This window comes from Talaromyces stipitatus, genomic scaffold (assembly GCF_000003125.1).
Source record: "Talaromyces stipitatus ATCC 10500 scf_1105507295515 genomic scaffold, whole genome shotgun sequence".
NCBI classification, from domain to species: domain Eukaryota; kingdom Fungi; phylum Ascomycota; class Eurotiomycetes; order Eurotiales; family Trichocomaceae; genus Talaromyces; species Talaromyces stipitatus.
The window spans coordinates 1,806,053-1,823,347 of record NW_002990118.1 but is presented as its reverse complement, the minus strand read 5'-3'; the positions used below and the strand labels follow the sequence as shown (position 1 = coordinate 1,823,347).

At 46.0% G+C, this 17,295-nt stretch overlaps 7 protein-coding genes across 7 annotated transcripts, besides 1 other annotated feature; 5 read left to right on the top strand and 2 right to left on the bottom strand.

Moving 5' to 3' along the window:
- Nucleotides 1–387: 387 nt before the first annotated feature.
- TSTA_047110 (60S ribosome biogenesis protein Mak11, putative) lies at nt 388–2,000 on the top strand. Its single transcript, XM_002485168.1, has 2 exons — nt 388–1,342; nt 1,400–2,000. The coding sequence occupies exons 1-2, from the start codon at nt 410–412 to the stop codon at nt 1,940–1,942; spliced, it is 1,476 nt and encodes a 491-aa protein (XP_002485213.1). The 5' UTR covers nt 388–409; the 3' UTR covers nt 1,943–2,000.
- A 321-nt stretch (nt 2,001–2,321) lies between these two features.
- Nucleotides 2,322–4,565, top strand: TSTA_047100 (translation initiation factor EF-2 gamma subunit, putative). Its single transcript, XM_002485167.1, has 3 exons — nt 2,322–3,000; nt 3,057–4,043; nt 4,103–4,565. The coding sequence occupies exons 1-3, from the start codon at nt 2,456–2,458 to the stop codon at nt 4,131–4,133; spliced, it is 1,563 nt and encodes a 520-aa protein (XP_002485212.1). The 5' UTR covers nt 2,322–2,455; the 3' UTR covers nt 4,134–4,565.
- A 548-nt stretch (nt 4,566–5,113) lies between these two features.
- On the top strand, nt 5,114–6,503 carry TSTA_047090 (uncharacterized protein; the record flags this gene model as incomplete). Its single annotated transcript, XM_002485166.1, has 2 exons — nt 5,114–5,352; nt 5,885–6,503. The coding sequence occupies 2 exons, from the start codon at nt 5,114–5,116 to the stop codon at nt 6,501–6,503; spliced, it is 858 nt and encodes a 285-aa protein (XP_002485211.1).
- A 110-nt stretch (nt 6,504–6,613) lies between these two features.
- TSTA_047080 (CaaX prenyl protease Ste24) lies at nt 6,614–8,411 on the bottom strand. Its single transcript, XM_002485165.1, has 5 exons — nt 8,338–8,411; nt 8,097–8,279; nt 7,282–8,028; nt 7,039–7,231; nt 6,614–6,974 (listed from the first exon to the last, which is right to left on the bottom strand). The coding sequence occupies exons 1-5, from the start codon at nt 8,356–8,358 to the stop codon at nt 6,748–6,750; spliced, it is 1,371 nt and encodes a 456-aa protein (XP_002485210.1). The 5' UTR covers nt 8,359–8,411; the 3' UTR covers nt 6,614–6,747.
- A 211-nt stretch (nt 8,412–8,622) lies between these two features.
- On the bottom strand, nt 8,623–11,991 carry TSTA_047070 (zinc metalloprotease, putative; the record flags this gene model as incomplete). Its single annotated transcript, XM_002485164.1, has 3 exons — nt 8,623–8,912; nt 8,975–11,046; nt 11,097–11,991. The coding sequence occupies 3 exons, from the start codon at nt 11,989–11,991 to the stop codon at nt 8,706–8,708; spliced, it is 3,174 nt and encodes a 1,057-aa protein (XP_002485209.1). The 3' UTR covers nt 8,623–8,705.
- Nucleotides 8,719–8,850: a microsatellite.
- A 603-nt stretch (nt 11,992–12,594) lies between the features above and the next one.
- Nucleotides 12,595–15,672, top strand: TSTA_047060 (uncharacterized protein). Its single transcript, XM_002485163.1, has 4 exons — nt 12,595–12,915; nt 12,970–13,465; nt 13,526–14,549; nt 14,606–15,672. Exons 1-4 carry the CDS (start codon nt 12,754–12,756, stop codon nt 15,411–15,413), a joined length of 2,490 nt encoding a protein of 829 aa, XP_002485208.1. The 5' UTR covers nt 12,595–12,753; the 3' UTR covers nt 15,414–15,672.
- Nucleotides 15,673–15,968: 296 nt separating this feature from the next.
- Nucleotides 15,969–16,922, top strand: TSTA_047050 (short-chain dehydrogenase, putative; the record flags this gene model as incomplete). The annotated part of the gene is made up of 2 exons (XM_002485162.1): nt 15,969–16,299; nt 16,358–16,922. The coding sequence occupies 2 exons, from the start codon at nt 15,969–15,971 to the stop codon at nt 16,858–16,860; spliced, it is 834 nt and encodes a 277-aa protein (XP_002485207.1). The 3' UTR covers nt 16,861–16,922.
- Nucleotides 16,923–17,295: the final 373 nt, after the last annotated feature.

Here is a 17,295-nt window from a genome sequence, read left to right as displayed (position 1 = left end):
CTCGGAAATGATAAAATCGACGTATTTTGAGGTGGTTTGATGGGTGACTTTTTACAGACGCGAGAAATTGCCCTGGCGGTGTTGCTCGATTTTGCTTGGGGGGTGTTACGGCGGTATGCGGATGACTGGACAAATCGTCCTGCTTTAGGGGGTTCAGCCAAGACTAGGAAAAGTGTGAGAGTTCGTTCCAAGGAACGTGAGTGAAGTTGGTGCCTTAGACTTTGGTGGCTGAATGCAGCGATATCATGACTGCTGCCTCAAAAATGTGGCATCAGAACGGATACTGGAATATTATTCTTCCATAACCGGCGGTATGGGCCGGCAGTATCACAAGGCCCGAAAAAAAGTTATTGTTTATCACAGCAGAAGTGATAAGCAGCACTCCTCGTCAGTCATACAATTAGACATCATGGCCAAGAGAAAGAGAGTAGAAGCTGCTGCCAACGGCCAATCTGGCCAGGATCAGCCTCGCAAGGCTGTCAAGTCTGCAGCAGTGCCCGCCGAATTTCCGGAGAATGATCCAGGTGCTGTAACCATCCAAATCGTTACAGGATCTTACCAGAGCGTTTTGCATGGATTTACTGTTACTCTACCTGCCAATCCTCCCAACGACAAGGAAGCACAGAAAGAAGACGGGACATCCAAGCTGCACTTTGCGGACACTTTTCTATTCCAAGCGCATACATCTGCAATTCGAACACTTGCCCTGTCGCCGCCGACCAGTACAGATGCTTCTCAGCCTCAAACAGCAATTCTGGCCAGTGGTGGTTCAGATGAGCGGATAAATTTATACTCTCTTTCCATGGCACCGCCAATTGTCAGCGAACGATTTCCTTCAGTTGCGACTCTAGCAGGAAACAAAATTCTAGAAAATCCGAAAAACCGAGAACTCGGGACTCTTCTTCACCATTCTTCCAGTATTACGACGCTCTACTTTCCATCCAAGTCCAAATTGATATCAGCAGCTGAAGACAATACGATATCTGTAACCAGAATTCGCGACTGGAACGTCGTCTCTACAGTGAAAGCACCCCAACCCAAAGCACAAGGCAGACCCAGTGGGGATACAGCTCCTCCGGGAAGCGTGCCATGCGGTATCAATGACTTTGCGGTACATCCGAGTATGAAGTTGATGATAAGTGTTGGTCGAGGCGAAAGATGCATGAGACTTTGGAATTTAATGACGGGTAAAAAGGCTGGCGTGCTAAATTTCGACAAAGAATTGCTACAGAGTGTCAAGGAGAATAAAAGATCTACCGGAGAAGGACGCGGGATCGTCTGGGATACTGCTGGGGAAGAATTCGCTATTGCTTTCGAGTGGGGGGTAGCGATATTTGGAATAGTAGGTCTCGCATCGTCGCATAGGTCAGTACTGATCAATAGCTAACTCTTCGCCCAGGACTCAACGCCCAAATGCAAAGCAGTACCATCTCCGTCAACCAAGGTGCAGAAAGTGAAATATATCGATTTTAGCGAAGACAAAGACGGCTCAAAAGAACTACTTACGGTATCCACGGACGACGGCAGTGTGCTCTTCTACTCTACCAAAGAAGCTTCCACCTCATCTGATTCATCCTCAATACCTGATGCCCAACTTTTCGGCCAATTGGGTGGCAGGACAGGCGGTCTTTCAGGGCGTATCAAAGGGTTTGAAATCCTTAATTTGTCTAGTTTTGACAAATGGAAAGGAAATTATTTGCTAGTGACGTCCGGCAGCGACGGAGTGATTCGCATATGGACTCTCAAGATTAAAGAAGCCGCTAGTGGTGGACTGTCGTCTACGCTGCTCGATTCATACGAGACTGGTAATAGAATCACCTGTATGGTCGCATTTGCCATGCAGAAGCCCCAACACCCGGAAGCCATTAACGAGTCTGACCTGGACTCGGACGAAGAGAAAGAGGCAACAGAGGAATCCAGCAGCGATAGCGATCAGAATTGATCATAAATGTATAATATATATCATAAAAGTCCTTTGCATGAATATACAGTGATGTGTCAATGAAAACAAAGCAAAAAATCAGTGTAACAGAAACTCATAACCTGACTGACTCACTGTAAACGCCCAAGGATCGACGCCACTCGCATCCCGCTAGATGGGTCGATGAAGAAAGAGATTGCCTACAATGACTCGGAAATGCAAATTGAAGCAGATGGGCAATCCCAATGATATCGAACAAGGTGTAAGTCCTAGGCAATGTAGGGCTAATATGGTTGCTCAACGAGGTTGAGTCACACTTGAAATGGGCAGCGCTAGTATAAATTAGGCTTAGCCCCCCGCCATCGATAAATTATCCCATTCCCCACTACACAATTTTATCATAGTGAGCCCGTCAGTATCCAGCACTTACAACAAGCAAAACCGACCTCATACCAGCCAGTTCTCGCTGTTAATATCGCGCAAGAAGCAGATTCGAAACTCACTACTGACGGACGGCTTTCGCCATTTGCAATCATGGCTACCAACGGCGATTTCTCCGACGAGGACTCGCAGCCCGGCTCGCCCCTCATGGGCCACGAGCATGAAGACGATATTGAGGAGCAGGAACCTCTTGACCATGAAGATGATGTCCAAGAGAAGCCCTTGAAGTCTGCCCTCAAGAACAAGGATGCCGAACCCCTAGTATACGAGCACAAGCGCCCAGAGCTGCCTGAGCAACCCGACCCGAATACCGTGGACTTCTCGACATTCACTCCCCTTACACCTGAGATTATCGCCCGTCAGGCTACGATCAATATTGGAACCATCGGCCACGTCGCTCACGGTAAATCGACTGTGGTCAAGGCTATTTCGGAAGTTCACACAATTCGTTTCAAGAACGAGCAGGAGCGAAATATTACCATCAAGTTGGGTTACGCCAACGCAAAGATTTACAAGTGTGACAACCCCGAGTGTCCCAGACCGACCTGCTACAAGAGTTACAAGAGTGAAAAGGAAATCGATCCTCCATGTGAGCGTGAAGGGTGCAGTGGCACATACCGCTTGTTGCGTCATGTCTCGTAAGTTTTCTGTTTCATGCTTGGAATTTTCATGTTGGCTAATAGATACCCGAAAGCTTCGTTGACTGCCCCGGTCACGACATTCTCATGAGCACTATGTTATCTGGTGCCGCTGTCATGGACGCAGCTCTCCTTCTCATTGCTGGAAATGAAACATGCCCACAACCTCAGACTTCAGAGCACTTGGCTGCTATTGAAATTATGAAATTGAATCACATTATCATTTTGCAAAATAAGGTCGACTTGATGCGTGAGGAAGGTGCTCTATCGCACTACCAATCAATCCTGAAGTTCATTCGAGGAACTGTAGCGGACGGCTCGCCAATTATCCCGATTTCGGCTCAGTTGAAATACAACATTGATGCTGTGAACGAGCATCTTGTGTCTCACATCCCTGTTCCTGTTCGTGACTTTACTGCCGCTCCACACATGATTATCATCCGTTCTTTTGACGTCAATAAACCCGGTGCTGGAATCGAAGAACTCAAGGGTGGTGTTGCTGGTGGTTCTATCTTGACCGGTGTTCTAAAATTGGACGATGAGATTGAGATCAGGCCTGGTATCGTCACCAGGGATGAGAATGGCAAGGTCCAGTGCCGCCCTATTTTCTCAAAGGTTGTTTCACTTTTCGCCGAGCACAACGATCTCAAGTTTGCTGTTCCTGGTGGTTTGATCGGCGTCGGTACTCGTGTTGACCCTACTCTTTGCCGTGCCGATCGTTTGCTTGGTTTCGTCCTCGGCCTGCGTGGCAGACTGCCTGCTATTTACACTGAGCTCGAAGTCAACTACTTCTTGCTCCGTCGTCTGCTTGGTGTCAAGTCCGCCGACGGCAAGCAAGCCAAGGTCGCTAAGCTCTCCAAGAACGAAGTTCTCATGGTTAACATTGGTTCTACTGCCACCGGTGCCAAGGTCGTGGGTGTCAAGGCCGATGCTGCTAAGCTTGTCCTTACAAACCCCGCTTGTACCGAAATTGGTGAGAAAATTGCCATCAGTCGTCGTATTGAAAAGCACTGGCGATTGATCGGTTGGGCCAACATTGTTGCGTAAGTTACCATCCTACTCTGCAGTTATTCTCTCCAGTATATAACTAACTTTCTATTAGCGGAAACACCCTCGAGCCAGTCCAAGACTAAGTATATCATTTCATATCGATATGAGTATAATTCTAAAATTCTAGCATGTATTTAGTCGAACATGGGACAAGGCGTCCACCAAAATACGAACAAAACACGAGCGACGGCGATCAAATCGATAGATCAATACTTGCTCATATTTTCCATCACTTTTATGAAGAGATATAAAAGCATGGTCAGGAAAGCCATGACCGTGTTTCAGTCTTTTCTTGATATCCTCTTGCATTTCTCATTCTTATTTCTTTAATCTCTGGTGGAAGAGTCGCTCCTTCGGGACTCTTGTAACCTAGAGATTCCGGTTTTTTGTTCTCCCTACTGGTTTGCATTGGGATAGAAGCATGATTCGAGATTGTTCTGGGGTTTGTTTCTCATGTGTTTAGATGTTTCGTGGATGCAAGAGATGATGACAATGAAATAGTATTCAAAAGTTGCTAATGTGCCTTTAAATGTGACAGCATACAATCACATCTGATTCGATACACTTAGAAGGACTATCAATTCAATATCGACAGAGTTATAGTTGACAGTTGAACAATCATTCTAATCCCTGAGTATTAGGTATAATGCCCTACCTTCATACCCTAAAACCTCATCCTGTTATCAAACTACCAGATAGGCCCATTGATGTTCCCCCAGAGCAATCTTCATAAACAATAAGCGAACAAAATTCCTTATATAAGACAAAACAACACCATGAACATTTTATAAATCTGTATAATACACTCGAATAGAAAAAAAGAGCAGCATGCTCTTACAAATGGCTATCCCCTCGTCTCCTAGACAGAATCTACCAACTCAAATCCTTCCTCCCCTTCAACCGTCTCCTCATCAAAATCTTCCGTCCAGTACGCGTCCTCAATCTAGCTAGAAATCCATGTCGACGTTTCTGAACCAATCTCGAGGGGCGGTATGTAGCTCGCTTACCGGCGAGAGACGCAGATGCCGAAAAGGTTCGGATCTGGTTAAGTAGCGACTGCATCATGGGGTTTGCCGGTGTGTTTATAGCAGTAGTAAAATTATTTGATGATAGGACTGGTCGTGTTGTTGAGATTGAGGAGAAGAGGGAGCTGCGAGATGAGGAGTATGTTCGAGAAGAGGATGTTGAGGGGAGGATCCATGATGTTGGACGTATTTGTGGTCTGGTTGGTGGTGGATATGTTAGTGGATTTCTATTCGTAGCGGATTTAATCATTAATGAAGAGGCATCGTACCGGATATTGTGTGTCATTCGTGAAGTCAATGTCGGCATGGCCGTCTTCCAGGATTGAAGGGCTTGCATGATTGCAAGCAGGTTGTGATGACTCGGGGATTGGGATGGCTAGGCCGTGAGATTAGCAAATTCAGCTCATTGCTCTTTTCGTTTGCCGGAAGAAGCTACCGGATAAAAAACATACAGAACAGAGTATCCCAGTCGGATCTTGATAAATGAAGTCGTGATGTTCTGCTCGCCGCGGGAATGAAATGATTGGTTTCTGGTGATAGAACATTTCAAAGTTCCTCCGCTCGCCGCCCGGCAGAAAAAGTTTCGAGATACGACGGTTTTTAGGGTTTGATTTGGATAATTTCAATCTCATAATTCAAATTTCAGTGCAAATTGTAAGGCAATTGCGACAGGGGTTCGGAGGCCTTCGCATGGTTTCTACTTAATCTAGTCAACATTTTGCGCATACTCAACTTGACATCTACGTACAATTTCACTCAAACCAGTCCTCATTTGTATAACCGCAGACCAAGAAAGACAATAGCCATAGAGGACCAGAAAAGATGTCTCACGCAAATCCCACACCCGTCCCACCAACACAGATCCTTTCGTCACGTCCCATCTCTCAATCCGCCGCCCTCGACTTCCTAAAAGCCTACCTCGACCGTGCCGCCAATGACCCTTCTCTTCAACCAAGTGCCATGATCACCGAACATGGCCCAGCCTCACGCACAACAGCCGCCGCTCCAAATCTGACGCTACACAACCTCAAACGAATCCAGGCAGGTCTTGCGGGCGAAATCTTGGGCCGCGATTTATCATTGAGTACCACAGCCGCCGAGACAACGCAATCACGAACACCAAAGAAATCAAAGGGCGATAAAACTGGTGCTGGCGATGAGAGAAAACAAGAAGAGCAATGGGAAGATAGAGAGAAATGGGAGTTGGAACAAGGGCAGGGTCTTGGTGGTGAGGAGGATGGCACGGAGTTGCTTAATACTACGACTGGGGAGGAGATTGAAGTTGATGAGGATGGGATGCCGGTTACAGGTGTGATTGATAAAGAGGAGCGAAAGCGTAGGAAGAAAGAGAGGAGACAGGCTGAGAAGAAGGCTAGAAAGCAGCAGGCAAGGGAAGCTGGTGAGGAAGAGATGGAGATGAGTGAATAGATCAATAGAGAAAGAAAAAGTTTGGGTGGTGTTTGGCTACTTTTTGGAAATGCATGGGTTGGATTTGGCGTTGAAATGTATCTGCATATGATTATTAGGGCATATATGTTGGACAGCAAATTTCTTGATTTCAAATTCATTCACGTATGTTCCAGGTTCAGAATACAGATAAATCCATTATAATGGAACAATCATATGGCTAAGACATAAATTGAAGAAACAAAAGCATTGCCAGTCTCTAGAGTTACAATTCCCTATCCGCCGCCTTGACAGGCTTCTCGCTGTCCTCTGACTTCTCCGATCCCTTACCCTTCCATCCCAGAGCAGCCAACCGCTCCGTAAGAATGGGGTGCGAGTAGTGGTAGCTAGCATACATCCAATCGGCATCCATGGTGCTGAGATTCTGTATTTGGAGCTTAAGGAGCGATTGTGCAAGAAGCTTCGACTGTCCGAGATTGGCTGCAAAGGCATCTAAATAGAAACAATTAGTATAAAATTTCAAACAGCCATTAAACGAGCGCTTGAGGCGACGAACCTGCTTCGAACTCAAACTTGCGGCTGAGAATGTTCATCAAGAACTTCACAACAGCGTCCATAGGTGCCAAAGCATCCGAGAAGAGCAAAAAGCCAATCATGATAGGCTGTTCATTGTGGAAACCGAATGATTGGAATAAGGACTTATTGTTGACAAATGCGGTAAACAACGCAAAGATGTAGAACATGTGGGCCTATTGACCTGTTAGTATTTCATATAACCTTTAGCAAATTAAAGTCTTACCTGAGCGATTGTGAACAATTTAGTGGTATGACCAAGCTTCCAGTGGCCCAATTCGTGGCTAAGGACAGCTACAACCTCTTCAGGCTCACTCTTCTCCATGAGAGTATCGTATATCACAATGTGCTTCTTCCAGGGGAATCCAAAGAAATAGGCATTGCTATGGGCACTTCGCTTACTGCCATCAATGGAGTAGATGTCATGCAAGGGAAACTTGAGCTTTTGAGCCAGCTCTTCAACGCCAGTTTTGATGGGGCCAGCTTCCAAAGGTGAGAGCTTGTTGAACATGGGCAAGATGACAATAGGGTAAATCGTGATGGCGAAGACCTGAACAAGTATGCTGAAGATCCACAGGTAGTAAAAGAATTCGTTACCAGTCTTTTGGATGATCTTGAGCACGGCAGCCATGATAGGACCACCCAAAACAATACCGAGAGCCTGACCCTTCAACATATCGGTGATCCAGAGCCCCACCGTTTGCTTGTTGAAACCGAACTTTTCCTCAAGGACAAAAGTGCTGTAGTACGAGATTGGAAGCGATAGAATAGTGGTCAGAATGTTGAAAGCAAAGAAAAAGAGTAGCGTATGTCCAATTTCACCCTGTGACCAGGCCGGAAAGTAACGAACAAGGCACACGCCAGTCAAAGCCCATATTTTCGGCAAGAAGTCGTAGTAGATGAAAACCAAGTTCTGAAGCTGACCATAGATACCGGAGAAGAAACCGAATTTTGCTTTTGCGCGACCATATGTCTAGATGGGTAGATGTTAGCTGTTTGAACTAGTCCCAAGTAGATGACGTATGGCCTGGAAGGTATTACCTGACTATCCTCAAAGACCTTGTTTGTGATTTCACCTTCTAGGACTTTGGGAGGCTTGGTGCGTTGGAGAACCCGATATTGTCTTAATGAGAGGAAGCTCTCAAAGACATATTGGCCTAAGGAGAAGCCAACCAGCACCGTCTTCCATGGGAAAAGTGGGCGATCCAGAAACCGGGCGAGCGCCTGAATTTGTTCATCAGCCAAACCATCTCCTTGCTCTGAAGAATCCTGAATGTAGTACCTGTAATAGATTGTTGATCATGATTCCCACAGATACCAAAATGCACTATATGTTACCTGTGTTTTGAAAAGGACTTCGTGTCAAGTTGAGCAGGAACATACCAGTATGCGGGCTGACCGATACTGCCACGGATTTCCGCCTTTATTTGTCTCAACATATGCAAACTATACAAACAATACAAAATCTTTGGAAATCCAAAAGTCAGCCCTAACCCTAGTTCATTGCCAGTGATATACGCCGTTTCGGAGAACTTCAGCATTGATATGAATATAGGGCTTGTTTTCCTGCTGATCCTAACCATGTATTCTTGTCTATTGATTATTGTAGGTCGTAAGTACACGTCTACCAACGTATCGTGGATTCTTCAATCATTTTTCTTTTTCATCATCATCATCATCATCATCGTCGTCGTCGTCTTCAGAGTCTTCAGAGTCTTCATCTTCGTCCTCTTCTTCTTCGTCATCATTGTCATTGTCATCATCTCCATCAACCTTGAGGCCATAGTCGTCCTCGAAATCCTTCAAAGGTTTCACTGTGGGATTGAAGCCTGCGGACTCGAATCCGGTTTTAATTGTCTGCAAGAGGAAAAAAGTCAGTATTTGCTGATAAAAAGCTGAATCAATTTGCTACAACTTACGTCTTCCAGCACTGGAGCACATGTGACAACAAGGTTCGAGGTTTCCGGCTTGAAAAGGGGTAGGATGTGATCTTTGAGAGCCAGTTTGATATCATCGACGGAAATCTCTCTGACTTTCTTCAAGATTTTCTCCTTGTAGTCGCTGGGCAGAAGGCGAACCACCTGGCGGATAAAACTTCCTGAAGCAGCGCTGATCATAGTTGCCTGCTCATTTGCAAAACTAACCACGATACTACTGATTGCGCCTTCCAACATCAGGGGGTCAAACTCGACGATGTCGTTGAGATATTCTTCAACGATCTTCTTGCTGGAATCAAACGCCTTGTAGGCATTCGGAGACCGATAGACATCAAAGTTGACTGTCCCAAGATCGATATTATAACCAAAGTTGGTGCCGTAGGCAAGCCCTGTTCCACGAACAGCTACCCAAAGTGGACCTTCGACAGAATTCATATATGCAATAGCTACCAGTAATGCTGGCAGTTTTGGATGATCGTACGAGTCAAGTCCTTTAGCAGTAGCGTAAGCAAATGAAGAATCGATCGTAGACATAGGAACCACATAGGATAGGTTGCCTAGATTTTTCCCGGCTTCACTAAGTAGAGCTCTCCGGTTTGTGATCGGTCGGAGATCCTTCTTGGTATCGAGGCCCTCAACGAAATGTTTCCATGAAGAAACGGGTGCATGCAATCTCTTTAGGTCGGCAATGACAAGGACTCTAAAATTGGAAAATTGGAACATGCGATTTCGAAGCTCCTCCATCTGTGAAATGACAACCTCGGGTTGAGTTTCTAACAGTCTCTTGATGCGCTTCAAGTAGCGAGCTTTCACCAGCGTACTGCGTGCTCGAACAATAGATTCCGGTGCAAAATGAGTCATGAAAAACACGGCAGCTAGCATATCATCACCGCTGCGCTTCGCGTCTGGGACGTCGGCGAGTAGTCTCGTCGTAATAGCTTTCAGTCTTTCCACATCAAATATGGAGTTCCACGTCAGTTCCTTTAACCACGCAATTGCAGTGGCATATTTTTCCACCTCAACTTGGAAGATAACTCGAAGCATTTCCGAATTGCCCAAATCTCGTGCACCTTCCATGGAATATCCAACCGTATCTCTTTCAAGCTCAACGATGACTTGCTCAAAGGAGATCGTCTCTCCATTTCGCTTGATGGGGCTGTTGAAGTACGCATCTGTATATACTACCAACAACGGACGAAGTTGGACAGGTACCGTCTCAGCAGAAATGAGAAGGGATAATTGAACGAAGTTGCTTTCAATATGTTCGAAGTGGATGAAAAGAGGAGAATCCAGTTTATCAGCGTCGACGAGCGATTGTAGCTCATTATCTGGCCGGCCAGATTTAAGTGCAGATCCAGACTTCGCTGTAGTTGTCGTGACAAAGTGAATCGAATCCGTTGCTGGGACTTTGAAACGATTCAGCAACTCCTTTGGAATCGGTTTATCGTTTTCGGCCATCGCAGACTCTAGTTTTTCTTGGAGTGTCTTGAGCCCCTTTTCACCAAGCTCTTTTCGTCGTGCTGCCAGTCTTGCTTTTTCATCGGCCTTTAGCTTTTTGGCAAGCTTCGCTGACGGGATACCCAAGATGGACACATGGTTGGCGTCAGCTATCCATTTTCTGATAAACGCCTTCCACTGCTCTTCAGTCCATTTTTCCAACGCGTCGTACTCTTTCAGACTAGCAATGTCTAACAATGTTGACCCATCCTTCTTACCGTACAAGAAGTCCGATATAACGTATTCGGCAAATGATATCGCAGATCCTTCCGTAGCGAACTTCCAGCTACGTTTCTGACGTTGGATACATTCAGACATGTACTTCATATCTAAAGGTCGCTCCATCGCTTCATGTAAGATCTCGAAAAATCTTCTTTCAACTTGTTTGAGTTTCGCAGTTGCTACGCTGGTTAGAGTGAATTTGATCTCAATATCAGGCCGGTCTTCCGTTGAAAAGTAGACTGCACTTGCAACCTGTTCCTTCTCGACCAGCGTGTTTTCGAGAATCGTAGCTGACGAGCCAGCCAGATACAAAAGCACCACGTTCAGCGCGCCACCTGCGAAGAGTAAGTCCTGTGCTCATGAGCTGAATGTGTATACTGCTTACCTTGAATTGAGTCTGTGCAATCTGGTCCCAAAAATCTGATTTCAATCTCTCCAGATGATTCGTCCTCCTCTGGAAACTCTACTTCTTTCACAATTGATTCTTTTATGGGCGGCGTCCTTTTTGACTCGACCCAAGGACGCTTGAATGGGGCATCCGGTCGGGGAATGATATCCAGAATTGTGTCCTCAAACGCATCCAGCTTCTTCAACAAATCATCGTGGTCAACCTCTCCTGTGATTATTAAACAAAGATTTTTAGGTTGATACATCTCGCGATGAAACTCCCGTATCCTATCAGCTGTGAGTGATCTTAGCTGTTCCATCATACCACCAGTTTCATAGCGAAAGCCAACGCCGTCAGGATAGATCAAGCGTCGAGCTTGAAGGTCGATTAACTCCCCTTGATTATTTTGTATGGCTTGCATTTCCGAATACACGACACCTGCATCATTTCCTGCCCCATCAATATGATGCACTTCTGTGTAGCATCCAGCATCGGTCAGTGTCGGAGCAATGACATGTTCAAGGTAAATGGGAAGGATATCGGAAAACCCAGCCCATCCGGCCGTGTCAAGTGTATAAGCAGTGTGATCTGTAGCAGTCCAAGCATTGGTATTGGAATATAATCTTGTAGCCAGTTTATCAAGGAAGCCTTTGTAGCGGTAGTTTCGAGAGCCCATAAAACACAGATGCTCTAACGTATGCGGAGAGCCCGAATCATCATGAATCTCGGTTGCGAGAACGAAATATCCAGCTACCTTAGGACCTTTGTGGTCAATGGTCACCACCCTCATTCCCGTTTTTTGGGATTCATATTGTGTGAACTCGTTGACCGAGTAGTCGGGTTTGAATTTTTGAAGCTGCCGGAAATGGCTTTTTTGTCCTAGTGCCGCCATATCGAGGGGAGTCTGCCAAGGTAAAGCTTGGAAGTAGCTCCAGAAAAGCGCGAACTTGAAAAATGATCTTCTGTTGATTTAAAAACAATGTCAGTCTTTTGGTTATACTCCTGAAGAGATTGAGAGAACGTGTAACGAGAGCACATACCTGTAAAGCACCGCCAGAATTGCTGGCAGACAGCATCAAAAAGTATATTCCTCCAAGGGCTAGAAAAGGGATGTATTCTAGTTTTCTAGTGTATCAATAGGTATAGTTGGAAAGCTAAGAGGAGTTTGATCAGCTCAGATCGATCAACATAGCCAGGTACCTCGTATGGACTAACATCAAAAAATATATCTTTCCGAAGGTCACCCCGCACCGATCGAATGAATGACCTGCAATTCAAAGTCCAGGAACTGTATCAATAAATATAATCTTCCAAGCTTCTTGTCCTTCTTGGGTAATGTCCGGTGTAAGAGTTAAGCTTTTGTCTGCTGTTGAGGAGAGAATGACTTTTAAATTGTGGGGGAAAGTGATGCCAAGTCACATGGCAACATCGCGGGCAGATCATAGCTGTTCAAGTTGTCCTCTCCACCAACAATCTGAATGGCTTCTCATCAATTGCGATACTTGCAAGATATATCAGTCTTAAAATGCCCATCATAAACACTTGATTGAATCCATGTCTCTGGGCTCGTCATTGGCCGAATACTACGAACTTCCTCAATGTTGCTTTCGCCTTACTTCTGGAGCTCTCTATCAATTCGGTGACACTGTAAACAATGTCTTCCACCGTGGATCAAGATGGCCTCAGCGAATCTTTGCTTGCATTTGTCGCGAGCGGCAAGTACCCCGAGTCCGAAAATGTTGTATCTGCCAATATTGCCCTTGATTTCCTACCAAAGGGATTACAGGGTATTTCGGTGGCCCGGGCACAGGTAGAGGTACGTCGCGACAGCGCTAAGCATTTACCTACAACTAACAGCTAGTTTTTGTAGGATGAAATCAATTCCCTCAGCCGAGCTACAGCTTCAGACGTTGATGGATGGATGTCTCAAGCTCGCCAGCTGCGTGCAGATATTGAGCGATCTCGAGAAACTGCACGTAATATTGTCGCCGAACACGAGCGAACCCTACCTCTGCGAGCCCGAGTTACAGACGCTGCCGCGAAAGTTCTGCTTATGAATACCGAACTTGCTTTTAATGAAGGGGTTACACATGTTTTGGAAGAAATACAGAAGTTTTCTGCCCATATCTCCAATGGTCGGAAAGCTGTCAAAGAGGAACAGATCAATGAATCTATCACATCTCTTGAAGCAGCGGAGAATTCCTTTAAAATCTCCAATTTGTCGAGATATAGCAACGTTGAAGGTTTGTTGAAAGGAAGGTTATCATCTCTGCGGGATTCCATTTCAAATTTGCTCCTCTCATGCTGGGATCGTCAGGTGCGCCTAAGCAAGAATGCGCTGGAAATCCGTCCACACTATGAGAAAGGTAAGTTTATGGAGTACAATATTCATACATACCAAATAACGATTCTAACAAACATACCAGGGCAAGCAAACCTATCAACTCTAATAACGTCGTTATCACGTCTTGGCATGCTTAACTCTGTAACTACTTCGTTTCAGCATGGGCTTCTGGAAAACATAATCCAGCCAATCCTCATGCCGCATAGTCATGGACAGAGCAGTGGTGTTTCCGTGGAAAGCAATGGCGTCCGTGTAGGAGAGACTTCATCATCCTCATCAATATCCGAAGTGATCGACAGGCTCCTTTCCGTCTTTCGATATCTGCAAGAAAAGTTACCAGAATCAATGTCAGCATCGGTGGCCGAGACGATTATGCCAAAAACATCAACCATGCTGAGTGAGTATTGGCTCACCCCTAATATACCCCTGAACCTGGAGGGTATAGCAGATTTCGAGAACACTTTGATTCACGTGAGTGGATTTTCTAAGGCAATTGAGAGCCTTGGGTGGCATGGTCATGAAGAGCTCACTTCGTGGGTCAATCAATTTCCTCGACTATGGCTCACCCGCCGGAGAGTGGATTCCTTGGACCAAGTCCGTAGGATTCTTGTTCAAAGTAAGGGTACTACAAAGGAGGCCGAGAGAGTCGAGAAAGAGGTTGTCACAAACAAAGATGATGTCTTATTAGACACCGGTGTGACGGATGACTGGGACGCTAATTGGAGCAATGAAAGTGAAGAAGAAGCTGAGCAGCCCGCTCAAGCTGCAGTCGCAAGCGAAGTTAAAGCGGAAGATGATGATGATGATGTAGATGCTTGGGGACTAGGAGACAAGGAGGATGTTATAAAGGCAAATGAGGATGAACACGACGAGGATGCTTGGGGTTGGGGTGACGAAGGCGAGGAAGAGAATGGCACTGAACTCCTGAAACCTATCAGCGAACAAAAGCACCACCAAAAGCAAGATGAGGCTCCAGCAATGGAAAAGCGCCCGGGGGCTAAGGAGATCATATTGACGGAGCATTATACGATTACTGACATCCCGGACTCGGTAATTGCTCTGGTCCAACAACAAGTTACAGATTCTTCATTACTAACAACTCCAGAGTAAGTCATTGCAGAATAGAGTATAGAATGAGTACAGAGCTAACAATCGATTCCAGGTTCTCCTCCAGCCGAGTTTCAGCTTCAGGAAATGGCCTATTAGCGTTACCAACCTTGATAATAGCCATGTTCAAAGCTATTGCCTCATCATTCTACTCACTAAAACTGAATGCGGGCAACATCTACCTATACAACGACAGCTTATATCTTGCCGAACAAGTCCACAACCTGGTCGAGAAGCATCAGCTCACCAGACTTACAGCAGATGTAGAAGGACTGGAACGATTTGGGAAACTTTCTTATAGCAGGGAAATGCAGACACAGCGGACTATTGTCACCGACTTGCTAGATGGAAGCCAAGGCTTCGTCCATTGTTCAGAGCAGCCCTTTTTACGAGAATGCGAAAATGCCATCGAGGGAACAGTCGATCGAATACGCAGCGTTTTCAAGGAGTGGCATCCAATCTTGTCTCATTCAGCACTTCTCCAAGCGATGGGGTCTCTGCTGTCATCAGTTATCAACAAAGTGATTATAGACGTCGAGGACCTTTCCGATATTTCCGAAACAGAATCTCAAGCTTTAGTCACTTTTTGCAACAAACTCTCGACGTTGGAAGACATATTCATTCCCGAGTCGGGTGTTGGCGCAACTTCTATGGCAGCGGTATATGTTCGAAACTGGTTGAAATTTCAGTATCTGATAAATATACTGGAGAGTTCGTTAGCCGACATCAAGTTTCTATGGACTGAAGGAGAGCTCCATTTGGAATTTTCTGCCGAGGAGGTTGTTGAGTTGATAACGGCGCTGTTTGCAGAATCTGATCATCGACGAAGGACTATTTCCGAGATTAGGCGGACACACCGATGACACGGATTTACTTGAAGCCAAATGAGCCTCGTCACTGGATGATAATGAATGATAATATAGAAACAAGATTTCCACATGCATTCGGGCTCCAGGAAGTAGATAATCAAGCAATCAACTCAACAGGCTTTAAGAACCTGTCACCGCCAAGAAGCGTCACACCTCGCCTCATATCATGCGGTCATCTTTGAGCAACAGAGTCGCAAATTGAGTAATTCTCCATGCTTAAATTGAAGTCTTACTGGTGCAGAAGTCTATATCGCTGCACATTTACTCACTGTTTAATCTGACAGGAGCCAGCCCTTTACATGCCTCGAAAGATTCACTTTAGGAGATAATTTCAATCTTCGGTGATAAGAGCCTCAACATCCCTAGGAGATAATCCGGTGATAAGAGAATATAACGTCAACGATTCATAAAAAAAAGGGAGTAGACCGAGTATAGTTAGGTATGCCCAGAAAGCCCCCACCATCGAATAGATACATAAGTTAGGCTTGCCCCTCTTTCCTTTGATTGTACTCCATTGTGGAATACATTATCGATACGCATTGTAAACAAATGGCGACAGAGTCCCCAGTGTGGTGTATCACTGGTGCCAGCTCTGGCTTCGGGCGAGAGATTGCACTTCAAGCCGTTCAGCGCGGCCATCGAGTCATCGCGACTGCTCGCGATGTATCGAAAATATCAGATATAAGGCAAAAAGGAGCCCTCACGCTCGCTCTCGACGTCTCGGATGCCTTTGATAAACTTGCCGAAATCGCCAAGTCTGCAATCCAGGAGTATCAGCGAGTTGACTACCTAATCAACGCAGCCGGATATATCCTCGAAGGAGCAGTGGAGGAAGCCGGCTCCGAGGAAGTGCAACGACAATTTGCCGTGAGCCGTGAATGTCTTCGGCACGACTAATGTGATTCGGGCTTTCCTTCCTCATTTACGTGCTCAACCAGTGCTGCAAAATGGTGATCATCGCGCCACGATTGCTGTCTTCGGTAGTCTTGGGTCCTGGATTGGAGGAGCGAGTTATGCGTTCTATGCCATGACCAAAGCGTCCATGTCATCCCTTGCGGAGTCGTTGAAGGAGGAGCTTGCTCCATTTGATATTCGAGCAACTGTGATTGAGCCGGGGTATTTCAGAACAGGGTTCCTCAATCCTGGTGCTAAGGCTTCTACGGCCGAGAGGATTCCAGCGTATGAGGATGAGTCGACACCTTCGGGGCAGGTGCGGAAAGGATTGGAAGCTCATGATGGAAAGCAGCTAGGTGATGTGAAGAAGGGGGTATCGGTATGCGTGGATATTCTTACTTCTTCGGGTATTGCGGAGGGAAGAGAGCTACCTCTCCGAGTCATCATTGGGAGTGACTGTGTGGATGTTATCAGGAAAAAGTGCCAGAGCACCCTTGAACTCTTGGATTCTTGGGAGGAGGTCTCTGTCACGACGGATCACGCTTGAGATGGGCAAGGAATCTCAATCTTATTTAGATTAAAATAATGCATGCCTTACGAACATATTACACAAATGATGCCCTACTGGCGGTGTAGCATCAGTACCGAAGTCATTGAATATGATGATCTTGATAAGATCGATGCAATCATTCGCGCGATGAATTAGGCTTGCTTCGCTGGCTCCCTTCCAAGATACTCCACTCATGTCTGGGGCCATAAGGCTGTCAACTGCGAGCGGATGTCATCAATGTAAATAGGATGCGAAAACCAGCCCTGGCACAGCCCTGGCACTCCGCCAGGGATCTGTTCTGGCAACTGAGGACTAGAAACGGGGTGTTGGAAGATCCACAGGACTGGTTGGCTCGCTGATAGATGTTGACTAGCATTGATTTCTCGACTTCAGGCTACCTTGATGCCACCATGAATGAGGCAGTAGAGGTAT